The sequence below is a fragment of the Aythya ferina genome (genome assembly GCF_964211825.1).
Source record: "Aythya ferina genome assembly, chromosome: 4".
NCBI lineage: Eukaryota > Metazoa > Chordata > Aves > Anseriformes > Anatidae > Aythya > Aythya ferina.
Window position 1 is genome coordinate 53092413 of NC_140300.1, and position 15802 is coordinate 53108214.

The window sequence follows — 15802 nt, forward strand, 5'->3', positions numbered from 1 at the left end:
GAAGAGCAAGACCAAACTGCATCTACTGTCCTAGGCCCAAAATTTTCAGGGGGAATAGGGAACTGACAGAGCTAACTGAGCATTCTTAATATCTCAGACAAATAAAATACTTTTGTTTCTTAATTACTTTTGTGAAGAAGACCTGCTACATAGCAGAGTAGTTTGTGCTCAGAATGCTGGTGGTATAGTGTGCACTGTGCATAAAGGGAAAAGCATATCTGTAAAATGGCTTTTTTAAAAAAAAACAGTGTTTACTGTACTGGGGCATATATGCTATTACAGTTTGATTCTATGTTATTATATGAGATATATATATAATACATATATTAAGGTTGGTCTAGATCTTAGAGGTCTTTTACAACCTGAAAAATGCTATGATTCAATGATATAAGCAACAAGCAAAAAAAAAAACCAACAACAACCAAAACAAACCAAAACAAACAAACAAACAAACAAAAAACAGATCTCTAGCAACTTAATTTTGTGGGGTCTGCTGATTGATGTAATTAATATCTCTTGGAGTAGCTGGACTCCCAGCACCGTGACAAGATATCATGGCAGATTTTGAAATTACCTTCAGGTTCAGTCTCAAGACAAGTAGAGACTTTTGAACTGTGGAGGGGCTGCATGCATGGCAAGTCGCAGAAATGTAGGGAGCTTTGATAATGAAAGTTTTGGAGTGTTATATTTTAGGTTTAGGATCCCAGAATTGCCTGTCATAAATGTTCACAGTATTGAAATTATGTGAATAACTTTAAAGCCCTGAGGCTACCACCTGAGTTTGATGGGGCTATGCGTATTATTCATGCATATGTATTTGCCAGACAGGCTTACATTTGCAAAATGGAAATCTGATTAGGTGCTGTAATAAAGCAGTTCTTCACTTAGAATGCATTTACTTCATTCATCTAGGCCAAAAAAAAAAAAAAAAAGTACACTTATACACTCAGCCATCTACTGATGAAATGACTTTTACCAGAATAAAAAAGAAAATGAGTAAATTAGTTCACTGTTTGTATAAGATGAGCAGCTGCTTAGATGAGAAAAGATGGATGAATGAAGTGAGTAATGGTGCTCTCCTTGTGCCAGGTTTATGCAGCACCATTTACACTGATAACGCTTGTAATTAGAGCTGAGTGTTTCTGAGACACAACTGCAATTAATAGTAACTGACCTCAATGCAGTCATATCCAAGCACTAAGATTCAACAATACAGAAATATTCTCTGTGTGATCTCAAGTTCTGCTTTGATACCATTGCTAGCAGAGGAAAGCACACGTTAACTTAATTAATGCTTTTTGTCTACATCTTGTATGCATCAAGAGTGAAAACTAGGACATTGTCGTGAGAATGCTAGGTTCTCTGCTAGCTTCTACATTTGGCAGCACTTGTGTACAGCTTGTTACATGATCTCTCAGTGAATTTTCTCTCTAGCCTAGAACCTCTTTCTAGTCTCAGTGGATTTTCTCTCTAATGATTGTCTCTTAAAAGTTGTCTCTTATAACTAAAAGACAGAGCATATTCAAAAAAAATAGGAAAGTACTATAGTGACCCACAGTGTTGACTGAGGGACTGGATAAGTAGAGTGCATTGACTTGACAGGATGAAAACGTGTGGAAGAGTGGGAGTGTGGAAGAGAATCATGTGCAGTGAGAGAAGGTGAGATTTTACTTTTCAGTTGTGCCAGTTTGTATATAAGGGAAAGGAGGAGAATAATAGTCAAGAAAGCCTGTAAAAGCAAGTTAATCAAAGAATGAACAAAAAAATCCCATAGAAATATATTACTAGTTTCTGTGTTAAAAGATTATGATGCAGATTATGTAAAAAAAAGGCTATGACTATATTCAGTCATTCTCTGTATTGAGAAGACATAGTCAGATGAAACATCTGTAATGCAATTGGTAATAATATGAAAAGCCTATCATTGCAGAAGGAGAAAGTTACTAGAAAGAGAAGTTTTCAGGAAAACTTGAGAACTGCGTATATTCATGGCACTGTAGCCTCTCAGCAAACAGCTCTTCTTAAAGAGGCAATTCATTTTTAGGTGCCTGAAGTCATTCAAGGTAATTAGTTAGTAAAGCATGTGCTGGCAGACTGAGACCTCCTCCTGAGATGAATATGAAGAGCTGGCAAACTAAGTAGAACTTAGAATTAATTGGCACTGTAGAGGGTCTGAAACAATTTGGAAAGTTAGATTTGGCTTGCAGAAATTTTCTTTAGAAAATGTTCTGACACAAAGCTGGTGAAGTGTGAAAAACAAAGGTAAGATTCTGTGTGGTCACACTCGTGGAGAGAGGAGATGGAAAAGAATGCAGGAAATGAGGACTGTGGTCAGGACTTGTGCCTGGAACATTTGATGCAGGTGTTTGAATACCTGGACATCAAATGAAATGAAACTACAGTGACGGTCTATTTAATTTATCTTTCTATCTAATCTATACAAAACTCTTCAGCAGAAGATCAACAAGACAGATATGATAACTCTAGGCTTTAGACAGCACTAAAAATTGTCTAACTAGTTTGTAAATTTTTAGTATGTGCAATTAGATGTTTCAGGAAGTCTTCAAGGGAAAAAAATATTATCTTACTGAAATATTTCTATGCATCAATGGCAATTTTAGTATCTGGGGAAAACAAAAACAAAACAAACAAGCAAACAACAACAACAACAACAACAAAAACACCCTACAACAAATTGTTCTCTTAGTCTTGGTCATCTTTTCCAGAAAACCTTATCTTTTCAAAAATAGTGTTAACAAGTTATTACCAACACCTATAAAGAATTCCTTGGAAGAAAATGTAGTTTGAATCTGTCCTCCCTCCCTCCCTCCCTTCCTCCCTTCCTCCCTTCCTCCCTTCCTCCCTATTATTAATCTTAAAAATACTTTTGCATCCATCCAATTGAATGTATAGGAACAAAACCCACCTTAATGTTCAATTCAACCTTCATCAATAGAACTATACAGCTCTAAAGAACTTTTTAGAATCAACCTATTTATGTCAGCTGTATACATGTATGCTGAGAGTACAAAGATTTTATTTTAACTAATTCAATATCAGGGCATTAAAAGCCTATAGTCTCATAAACAAGACAGTGGACATCCAACAAGTTTGTCTTGAAGAATTATTGAGATGTCATGAAAGTATTAACATGTATTCTCCAGGCCATTCAAGGACTGTTCCAGTATGGAAAAATAAGGCTTGTTATTCAAGACAAGTAAGTCCTCTGAGTACTCAAGTACTCTACATCTTTATACCAGAACTGTCTTGGTAATTCCAAGAGACCTCCTTTTTCATTCTGCTGACAGATTCTTATTTGCTAAATTCTTTCATTTTAACCACCTTTAGAGTACCATTCCAAGCCATGAAGAATATAATTTTTGAGGAAACCTCTGATCCATCTGAACACCAGTATACCTTGTGCTTTTCTTACACATTCTGTTCTACTCCAGAAAGGCTTTGCTTCTCTTGCTGCTCTTTAAAATACCTACAGCTGCATCAAAACCTAGCTCTTTTCCTCTTGCTCAGTAAACAAACACATGAATGGTATGAAACAGCCAAACTGAGTATCTAGTATCTAGCATTTTTGTACAAGAGTTTGGTCTGACTCAAGGTTTCGTTTTTATGTTTCTCTTATCTGAGTGATTTGTTTAAATTCCATTCTCATTTTTTAATGTTTGGTAAGTACAGGTCAAAGACTAACATTGGATTTATTCAGCAAACAGAGCAGTTATGTGGGCATCCAGCTGAGGAAAGACATGCAATCACATCGACTGGAGTACTTTCAAAGCTTTTCTATTAGGCATCCCAGCAGAGTCTCTCCAGGACAGGCTGCCTGTGGATGCAAAGAACATGGCAGAGAATTGTGGCCTAAATTCTAAGCAACATATCATGAGGAGGATTTGACAGGACTAATGAGTCTGGCTGCAGCTTGGGGTTAGAATAAATTCTTCTAAAATACATTACCCACTAAGAATATTAGCTTCAGAAATCAGTTGTGTTACATTTATTGACTAAATTTATGCTGAAGCACCAAGAAAGCAGGATTTTATTCTATGTACAGAAGTACAGTATAAAGCTGCTTTCCAAAGGGACTGCCCCTTGCATTGCCCTCTAAGTGAGGGATCTGGAGCACACGTCTTATGAGGAGCGGCTGAGGGAGCTGGGGCTGTTTAGTCTGGAGAAGAGGAGGCTCAGGAGAGACCTCTTTGCATTCTACAGCTTCCTGAAGGGAGGTTGTGATGAGGAGGGTTTCAGCCTCTTCTCTCGGATAACTAAAGATAGGACTCAAGGAAATGGCCACAAGTTGCACCTGGGGAGATTTAGATTATATATCAGGAAAAACATTTTATCTCAAAGAGTGGTCAGGCACTGGAACGGCCTGACCAAGGTGGCGGTGGAGTCACCATCCCTCACGGTGTTCAAGAAGCACCTGGACAAGGATTTAGTGGCTTAGTGGGTAGTATTGGTAATAGGAGGACGGTTGGACTAGATAATCTTGTAGGTCCTTTCCAACCTTGTGTTTCTGTTTCTGTGTTTCTAAATCACTCTGATGGATCTCTCCCTTTAGAGTGACGGGTTTATCCTTAGCCTTTTGGAGAAGAGCAGCGTTTCGGGTCCAGACCCCTCCTACCTCCCTCAAATCTAACATATGCTGGTGCCTATAGATTTTCAGGTGTCACTTTTATATTAATTTCCCTGGGTTCAGCATCAGTTGTACAGTTGTTACTGCCCTTTCATCCTATGTCAGTTGGGAACTGAGGAGTACATTCCTTTGTATTTGTGTGTGAGGTCTTACTTCAGTTAAGTCAAGTGCTTGAGTCACCCTTCTGTAGAGTAGAAACTAAAGGATGAGTTGTTGACAGCTTTATTGCTACTGAAATGGGAAGGAGAGAAGCGATATGGTTTCTACACTCAGATATAGGCAAGCATTGACCTAATGTGTCCATAATTACTCTAACTCAGGTACACACCCTAGGTTCCCTGGCAGATGAGAAATACAGTCCAGGTCTGTTACCCATCTTCTGTGCTCTTGTGGGAAGAGAACAATATGTGCATCATTTCCCATGATGCAGATCTGCCAGTTGCCTGACTACAGATCTTTTCATTTCAACAATCTCTGTCCCTCCAATTTAGAGACTGGGAGAAAAGAAAGTGTACTGTTCAGGTAATAGCATTATGTAGTACAGAGTGAATTTCCTCTAAAATCCAAAAGACTGGGAGATAATTGCTTAGAAAGACTAAAAAGCCACCATAAATCAAAAACAAACAAACAAAAACCAAACAAACAAAAAACAAACAAACAAACAAACAACAACAACAGCAACAAAAACAATCAAACAAACAAACAAACAAAAAAACACCAGGAGCTTGGGGGGGGGGAAAGACCATTCTGTTATGTATTAAAGAGACAAAGCATCCAAACAAAATGATGAAGTAATCAGGAGCTTTTTCCCTTACGTATGCTGCTGCTTTTCATAGTATTTTTCTTCCTTTGTGATTGATTTAGTCTTTTAATAGTACTATTGTTTGAAAATTTAGGAATATTGAATTTCAGATAAAGTTGTAATTGTAATACAATATATAATTGTAATATATTACAATATATAATTGTAATATATGAATAAATGAATAAATGAATGCTATAAGATAAAAACAAAACCTAAAAAGGGAGAGAGAACAAGCTCTAGCACATGAAAGAAAATCATTTCTTTCCTAGGAGATAGGTCACAGAAATAAATATGTATCTAGTTGACATTTCTTTGTATCTTATTCAAGCAGAATAAAACTAAAATTATCTCACACGCCTATAGGCTGCCCCAGCATAAACCACAGAAATGTAGAGGGGATTATTTCATATCTGCATTTTCATTTGCTTCTTTTCAAAGATACAAAAGCAGATCATTCCAGTTTCTCAGAAATCATTTGGTAAAATAAATCCTACTGAAATAGAAGACATTTCCACTTAAATACTGTTCATCCACTTCATGATGTAAATGAAGGGGCAAATACAGCTGCAAATATTGACCTTGGAAAAACCATTATGAGAGCTAGTTAAAATTAAAAATATCATTTGTAGAAAAAAGCTATACTTGAATTTTCCACTTAGGGCTTTCTGTGCTGGAGCAACAGTATCAGTATTGATGGAAAGTATCTAGTACTGAACAAAATTACTATTTTATAGCAGAAGTAAAACCTATAGCAGAAGTAAAAATTTGTCATTTACAAGTAGTGATCAGCCTTTCTTTGCAACCTTGAATGGTGGTAAGATGACAAAGTAAAGGTAAGTGATTTGTTAGAAACACTCCAATTTGCTTTATGTCACATGCAGGAGCATGACTTGTAAGACCAGACAGTTTAAAGAAACTCTGAAATTACATGTAATAGGCATTATAAATTCATAAATCCTGCCCAGTGTGGCACACATTGGAAAATACAGTAACAATGTTCACTTTCAAAAGAAACATCTGTGTGAGGAATGTTTTAACAATTCGTGTCCATAAAGAACAATTCTGTTTGAATCCTGTCTGTCTCTGGGCCCTGCACTGGCAATTTAATTCTTGAACCACAGATGCAGTGTGTCCCAGTCTCCCCCTCATTCTAGTCAATTTATCACGTCTTCAGAAAACACTCCTTAAATTTATGAACCTGTTTGCTTTTGTTATTCCGGACTTCTATTTCTAACAGTTACAGCCTTTTTTCCTGTCTTCTTCGAGATTAATTTAACACTGCTATAGATGTGTCTGTGAATGGCTGGGGAAGAATGTTTTAATTACTCGTGAAGTGTCAAATAAGAAAGCTGTTTGTGTTTGATGTCTGGGAGTTTCAGAACAACTGATAACAACTAGTGACTGTTATGGGATACTATGTGGATCTTTGGTATCTGGCTAGGAGACCGAGAGATTAAGAGGAAGGAAAAAGAAGCTGAAGGACGGCTGGGAGACAAGACCTGCAGAAAATGTTCTATAAACTTGGTATGGTGCCAAGTGAGTACAAAGGTTAGAGGAAGACTACGAGCCTTCAGCATGAAAGACCCCTAGAGACCCCCAGAAGAGACTGATGCGCATGCTCCAGTAGGAGGGATTGGACCCCGGAAGCTAATTATAATAATCAATTTTTTTAGAAGTAGTAATGAATATGTATTAGTCTAGGAACATAAAAATCAGCTGCTTGATGTAACTGGTGTGCGTCCTGGTGGAGCGGAGACTCCCGGTGCACCCAGCGCTGTTTGCTTACCTCTATTCCTTTATATTCTTTTAATAAATCCTATTTTTTTATTTAATCCTAATTTGAATCCTGAGCCATTTATAACATCTGGAAGCATGACTGTTTTGCTCCTGCTACTATTCTAGTTTTTGCAAAACAGCTTGATGATCAGATCATTCACTCCAGACAAGAGAAGTGTGTTCTCGGTTTTGAAACCCACATCTTCTACTTCCCTGGACAGGGCATTAGCCAGGGCATTTGTTTCATCCTCCTGTTTAAGTTGTCTCACTCTGCACCAAAGAATGTAGGAGAGAGCCACAGGAGAGTATGCCACTGTGAAATCTAGAAAGGAGAAAAGTCTAGAAATCTAGAATGAGAGATTTTTGGATGGCTTTACACAATCAGTGTTATTTCAGTTCTTTCCTCAGGAGATTTGATATGAAGCATGAGAAATTGCTATACGCACCCATCTTCCCAACTTCTTCTTACTCTTTTAAAGAGGATTGGATGCTTGTTCTTAGCCAAGTGCTCTGGAATGTGGGTGTTCATTTCGTCCTTTTATAAGTTTTGGAAATTAGTCAGAGTTCAGATTCAAGTTTAGTATTTTTTAACCTAGCTACTCTCCTGCCCAGCATGAAGATATTTTTTGTAACTCCTCCAAGGTATTTGGTTCCCTTCCTGTACTTCCTATACAGGGAAACCATCTGTGGGTAGATGACTTCCTGCTCTTAAAGGTCTTGGAGCTTGGAAGATGTGTCATTGTATCTGCTTTCTTTGGATCTGTCCCAGAGCTATTTCTCTCAGTTTCAGGGAACTGTTGTCTTGTTCTTGCAATCCTAACAGGTTATTCTGCTAGCAGACACATAGGTATAGCCAGAGCTCCCACATACTGCAAATTTTTCTGCAACAGGCTAGTTAATTTGGTCATAGTCCCTATTGTTCAATGTCTAGAGTTACAGGTAACAGGACAAGGTGATATGAAGGAAATTTTATTACTTACAACTTCCTTTTGATATCATATTTGAGCTTTCTCTGAAACTGGAAGATTTGGAATATCTCAAAATGAAGCATATATCCATGTTTTGTTCAGACTTTCTTTTGCATACACTGCCTTTCTGCACTATCTGAATGTGCAGCAGGGAATTTACTCTCACTGAACTAGATGATGAAAAACAAGACTTTGGTAAAAAATGTTCTCCTGGAAAACACCATAGAACATCTACAGTGTTATTCAACTAATCAGTATTGCTTCCCTGTGTTACAGTTTGTGGGAATTATGAGCTCTTGCAACATTTCTATAAAGGAAAACAAATGCCTGTTTGATCAAGAATGCTCAGTTGTTATACAACCTGTATTCACATGGACTGAAAGAAGGGAGTACAGCTGAGTTTTATAAAGTTGTTAAAGTAACAATTTTTTAAACACATTTTAAATATATATATATATTTCTTCTTCAAATACTGTGATACCTTCTGTTTAAAGCATAATTATATGGAGTGAACATACCTGTCATTTCTGTGTACTCTGATACAACCACCTCATATTAACCTCTTATTTAGTCACATTATTAGTATCAGAATTAGCAGCTTGGATAGACTGCAGAGTTTTGCTTAAAAGCGGAATATATAATATTGCCCAAAGTTCCTAGACATCTGCAGCAAATAACCATTGCTCAATTGTTGTCAAGAAAATTTCTGCAGTCAGATCAGCCATTGTCCTCATATTGAAAGCCTGCTTTGTAATATTACCATCTGTCTATTGTAATGAAAGAGAGAGCTGACTCTCATACCCACCCTGCAATTTTTTGTAAAAGCATACTATTACCCATACAGCAAACAGTTCTGACATATTGACTGATAAACTGACAAATAATTACTTCCCACTTCATTTAGATACTACTGTGTTCCAAAAAAAAAAAAAGAAAAAAAAAAAAAGAAAAAAGCAAGACATACTTTAATCAAATTATGTATGTTGTGGTTTTGTTCTCTCTCTATATAACAATAAAGGTTATAATGTATTCCAAATAATCCAGTATGTTCTCTCCATATGCAGAAAATTCTTTTCCAAAATACTTTACTTATTGGCCCTAAAACTATAAAACTAGATCTCACATTACAATGGGTCCTTAATATTTACCTGTTCTTCCTCCTGTCATTTATTTTCACAAACTCCAGATTGATAGAATATTTCAAAGAATGCTATGTTATGTTATGTTATGTTATGTTATGTTATGTTATGTTATGTTATTTTTTGTTCTTTACACCATTGGGAGGATCATTCTGCTAGGAACCTCTTCAAAACTCCTGTCATTTTAGGGGAAAAGCATTTCATATCACAAGGAAAATAAAAAGTTAATGCATATCTGTACCTTCCTCCTTATACCTCCTTTTAGCTCAGATCCTAGCATCAGCCAGAACATTTGACTTTGTCTTTTTTCTGTGCATGTGTGACTTGAAATGGCATAGCTGCTGTACACTTTTCATCCTGTTTTCTTTTCTAAGGGAAATAAGTAAGTTATAAGTAAAATATATGAGGGATTGAATTATCAAATACTAATTTTGTTTCACATAAAAAGTGTCATTATTAATTGTAAGATAATTCTGCAAAACCGGTCTTCTCTAATCTGTTTGTTTTACCTTCCCTTTGGTCTCCTCAGGATATTTGTATATAACGCAAAACAGGGCTTTATGAAGAGATTGTTTAAAACACATGGAGTTATATATATTTCTTTTTTTTTTTTTTTCCTTGAAATTCTAGTGTACCACCTGGTTCAGTCCTTCCATGTGCTAGAAGACCACTAAGACTTCTGTGTTTTGTTTGGTATTTTCACTGTTAACCTAACTGTGCTACTATATACCACTTTAAGTCCCAGAAGTCTTCTGAAGCTTCTAGGATTTTTTCCAGTTCTATGGCTGGTGGTGATACCATGCTCATTTTTGATCCCTAGGTGGAATAAGAATAAGTATGGACTTATTCTTCCTCTTATCCCAAGGGCACTGCAGCCCTTCCCAAGATCTTCCACTGATCTAAGTTGCTGCTCCAATTGAGGGGTTGAAGGCTGTGTAAGTGGCATACCCTATGAAGGTGTATACCCATATATATAAGGGTATATATATATGCATATATATATACCCATTGCATGTATATTTATATAAAACTGTAGAAAGTGTACATATGGTGTTCTATAGTTCTCCCTTGCAGTAAATTCCCTAATCCCTTCTAGGTTGATCAGGTAAAAATTACCTAGCTATAGTATGTAGACATGTTGAAGAAGTGGGGTAGGAATCTAAAGAGCAGGGACTCAATGTAAATTATTGTTTACACTTTTTAACTACACCAAGTTATTATGAATTTCAGGATATTCACGTAAATCACATGAAACACTTCCTTAAATTACTCTCATGTTTTCTTTATGCTTTCCCATATTACTGTCTGTGTGTGTGTGTGAACACAAGGGAGACTTCATGGTGAATCACAATATGTATAAATGTTGCATAAATGTAAATTCTGGCACTGCGTACTTTATTAGTACCATTAAATTTACGTGAAACTTACAATTGTTAATAGAAGTAAGGATGAAAGGATCTCTTTTCTTGGAAGTTATCCATATATCACAGATTAAAACAGGTGATTCAGTTTTGAAAGGTTGTTCTCCTTTCACCACTACAAGGAGTCTTTCTACCCCCTGCATAGTTGTAGTAAGCTCTAGAAAAGTATTTATAGGACAGTACATTACTCAAACTTACAGCTTTCCAGCTGCATTATACATGTTTGCACATCCATTGGAAAATTTTTGAGATCCATTGGACAGGACAGTATTAAAGTCAATCTGAAAAAAAAAGGAAAAAGAAAACAACCAAAAATATATTAAAAATATACCACAAAGATGCCATAGAATTGCACAGGAAGACTGCATCAGTGCAGCAAAACATGGGAAGTCATTAGAAATAGAAGAAAACAGTTTTTCATTAGAAAGCTCTCAAAAGGTATTTATATTAGCTGAACAAATTTTACTCTCTCAATCTAGCATGACAACAAAGCAGAAGAAAACAGAAAGACAGAACTTGTTACAGGCCTTCAGAAAAGCGCTATCTAGTAGGGTTGCCTAACTTAGGTCTAGAGGAATGCAACATGCAGCATGCTTTTTTGATGCTACCATAGAATTATTGTATTGTTACAGTATTTCAAATCCTTTGCATAAAATTTACCCAGATTTACAAGAATTTTATAACAGATGTCAGCTACAAATCATGCTAGTAAATAATTTATATGTTATTGTCCCAAAATAAGGTGCTTAAATTGTCAACACAAAGGCTTAAGATAACATTTTATGATACTGGTGGTAGACCGAAATATGCCTTTAATTTTGAAACATAGCTGTTTCATGTTAGCCATGACATTTTCTGTGAAATACTTTACAACCTATCGAAAAAAATATGTATTTTTACATATTATATCAACAAAATAAATTATTTTTAGAGTGGTAATTCTCAGAGGAATGTGAAAGAAGAACATGTGAGGTAAAGTCATGTGCCTCACTGGGCACATCTAAGTAGCCATTCAGGGTCATGACTGTACCTTTCTTCTAGCCAGAGAATGGCTTGCAGGAAAATTTTGCCCCACATTCATTTATCAGTATACTCCCTGGGGGACTTGATGGCAATGTTCTAATTCTTTTCTCTTAAACCTGAATGGCCTGATTTTGGCATTGAGATCTAGATGGAAGTGGGCATTAGGTGGCAAGTATAGCTGTACATTTCTCTCTCACTGCGATTTTTTCCTTCTCTGAAGCTTTTTCTGTTTCTTTATTGCTATAACTTTTGTTCATCCTGCCAGTGACAGAGCTAGAGGGGGAGAGTCAGAGGAGGGAACTCAAACCCTGACCTTATTTTCATGCTGTTAAAAAAAGTTACAAATATAAAATCAGACAGGTAAGCTACTGACACAGCAAGCCATTTCAGAGAAGAGGAACCTCGGCTCTGTACAAGAAAATAAATAAATAAATAAATAAATAAATAAATAAATAGGAATCTTTAGTTTTCTTTTCTTTCAATATCAGCTCTTTAAGAATTATCATGTCTCCCCTAATCAAAAGCTTAATTTGCTCAAATTCGTATAACAACTCAACTAGATGTGGATTGTATAATTCTGGAATAATTTTGTATAACACCTGCTTCAGGAACTGCAATAGTTCTTAATTAAATCATAGCAATATAAACATTCTGTCTCCACAAGAATCTGGCATCTGCTAGCCTCACAGTCAATGATTGCTTTTATAATTGTAATATTATAATGGTTTTGTTCCCATTTCATGAGACTGTGAACTTGATCAGAATTCTATTGAAGTTGCTATCCAAACTTGCTTCAGTTGAGTGCTTGTGTCTGTAAGGAGTAGGACAAAGAGGAAAAGCCTTGCCACTGATAAATTTATGCAAGTCACAAACATTTTTTTGTCCTGTTGTACAAATTGTTTTGCAGACTCTTGATGTCTCTTCAAAAAAGTTCAGTTACTCATTGCTGCAGTATCATAAATCATAACAAAATGCTAAGTGGAAGAGAGAGATATTTATTTCAAAAATTGTAATGTTTTGTTCAAGTTGGTCACTGTATTAATGCAAAATCTGTATCATGACTATAGGCATTAGTATACCTATATTGAATGCATCTCTCATTAGATTATATTTTTGAAGTTATTTGTAAGAATGATGTTAAAACTGTTACAGCCTACTGATATCTATATTAATAAAAAGAAAGTGGGAAGAAAAGGATTAGAACAACTGTTTTTTTTTTGTGTCAATACTTAGATGTGATTGCTGCTTACAGCTTCTTAAAACTTTTCACTTTCCTCTCTATCTCCAGAAGCAAGTGGTCTATTATTTAAATCTCATACTTCCTCAAACAGGTCATGTTTCCATGTTAGTGTGCAATTGCAATATCCAAAAAGGTGAAAAATGAATTGTATTCTTATGACATTCAAAGGTACAGCATATGAACCACAGGCCAGGTCAATTATTATACTCTAGGTATATTTGCTCTGTGCAAGTGTCCAAGTTCTGTATCTGTGTATTTTAAAATGGGAATTATAATTTTCTTATTTATCGATAATTTTCTTATTTATATGATATTTTTTCTTATTTTATTCTTATTTTACTATGTACATACCTAATGAGGGATCACCTTGGCATTTAAAATAATTAGTAATGATGATGAAATTCAGTATTCAAAATTCACATTTACTTTAGTAATAATTCTGTGTGCCTAGAAACTGAAAATATCTGTTAACAATTCTAAGATACACTTCTGAGCTTCTACCTGAAAAAACAAAACAAAACAAAACAAAACAAAACAAAACAAAACAAAAACACAAAACACTTGATTAGAGACTCATAGAGACTCACCTGATAGAATAAAGTACATTTCCATTTTTGAAAATTCTCAGCAACTTATTATCTGTTGTAACTTCATGAAAGTTGGCACCTTTTTCATTAGCAAAGAACAAATCAGGTTTCCAAATTGAATCCAACATGGATGGATCTAAGTCTAAAGAGTCATCTGGATATTCACTGTATGCAAGTCGTGGATCATTCCAGTTCTGGCGGAGAAAGATGTTCACTCGGTAATCCTGAAAGAGAAAACACGCAAAGCTTTATCAAGCATAGGGATTTAGCTTTTATTTCATTTCTTAGCCATGTAATCCCCTGTCCATCTGTGTATGACAAAAGAATTACTTAGCTGAATGTCAGCATGATACCTATTTGTATTAGTGAGGACACAATGTATAAGAATAATTTCAGGGCAATTGAAAAAATCCCAAGATAAGGAAATCCAACCTCTGCATACAGTACATACAGCTCCATATAACTCTATTCCTACAGTAGCATGGTCTTGAGATAGAAATTAGAGAAACATACAGAGTTTTATGGCGTTACCTTTTTCTGCTCTACTTCCCTCTCTGAGGCAGTGAAAGTCTGTCCTACTGTAAGGGAACCTCAGTTCACTTATTTCTTCTCTCTCTAATTCTTACATATTTTAGACATACCACTTAGTCTTTTTGTGCTTCAGTTCCCTATTGAAAAATTCTTTCTTTTGCCATACAGCTGTATGAGAAGGACACACTTGTTCCTCCTCTGTTCAAATGTGGTACAGATTTTGTAACTGCTTCTGATACTTAGCTTAGGTAGAAGAGTAGTCACCTCTATTGCCACAGTCAATCCTATTTTAATTAAGGGTGTTTTATTGAAAAGATGAGCAGAGTGCTTTAAACTTCTGGAAATCACAGGGAGTTGTATACACTCTCTGTCAGAGATGAAGTATTTCTGTCTGGACACATTATTAAAAATTTACCATTCCAAAAGATGAAAATATTTGTTTTGGAGAAAATGAATATTATCATAAAATTAATTTACGTCAAGAATGGACAGAATTGAGATGCTGTGCATAAGATCATAGAGCCTATGCTTTAATGGTCATACTATGATTTTCCTCCTTTGCACTACTGCATTAGTGAAATTAGATGAAAATAAAATATAAACTAAGACCTTGTTAGATGCAGAGGGGAAGTTTATTAACTTGTATTGTATGTGTTTGAAAATCAACCATGAACAAGGACACATATTTGTAGGTTATACACATGAGCAGAGTGATAGCCCTCAATGGTTAGATTTCTCCCTTTCTAGGTTTCTACGTCTGTTGCTATCAGTTCCATTTTACATAATGCTGGAAGAGATTTTTGCACAGGATGGAGTGCTTTGGAATTTACTTGTTACACTAAGTGCTGAATTTCATCTTCAATACCAAAATTATGACAAATATAACAGGCAGAGCTGTTCACTTGCAGTCAAAGGAGGGCAGAATGCAAAGGAACTGCTAAAGGCATGGGGGAGCAGGAATGAGTTAAATGATTTAAATAGATGTTACAAGGGAGAAGAATCAATATCATGAAAAATAAGACCCAGGGGAATCTTTGCCTAAAAATGTTTTGAAGAAAACTTAAAGGAAGCATAATTTTGTAACCATAGCATGCTATTTTTTTTTTTTATTGGATTTGTGGATCACCCCACAGGGAATGAGACTGTTTGGTCAAATGGTTGTGTGTGTGTTTGCAACAGGCTAATTACAAGCCCTTAGCAAATTTTCCATCTATGATTCTGTTCTTGATGTAATATCATGGTAAAAAAAAAAAATAAAATAAAATAAAAATAAAGAGAGAGAGAGAGAGGCCAGATTAATTCCACCACTTGCATATAAAATGCAAAACAAAGCAGAAAATTGGTTATTTTCTGAAACAGGAGTGCTACTCTCTTCAGTACAGTACTGAACTTGTCGCCACCATGGGAGAGTGAAAACATATTACCTTTTTTATTTTGCAGTTTCTAATATGAGCTTTTCTTGTGTAATGTATGGTCTCCTGGCTTGAAGGACAATTTTGCTTTTTGTTATACTGATACGAAGGTGGTACAATATGGGGATCTGATGGATACAGGTTTTTTGTTATACTTGTTTTCTCTCTTAAGCTTACTCTCTCCTTCCTACTAATGTACATGGCAAGCTAGTATATTACAGGATACGTTAGCTGTTTTAATTCTTACTGGTGAGA

At 35.7% G+C, this 15802-nt stretch overlaps 1 protein-coding gene across 2 annotated transcripts in view; it reads right to left on the bottom strand.

Moving 5' to 3' along the window:
- Nucleotides 1-15802, bottom strand: part of GLRA3 (glycine receptor alpha 3) — a 93089-nt gene that overhangs the window by 33132 nt on the left and 44155 nt on the right. For both annotated transcript variants that reach the window (XM_084516775.1, XM_084516774.1), the window contains exons 4-5: nt 13605-13828; nt 10953-11035 (exon numbers count right to left, since the gene is read on the bottom strand). In XM_084516775.1, the coding sequence (XP_084372901.1) occupies nt 10953-11035; nt 13605-13828 (307 nt within the window). The remainder of the gene's footprint in view (nt 1-10952; nt 11036-13604; nt 13829-15802) is intronic.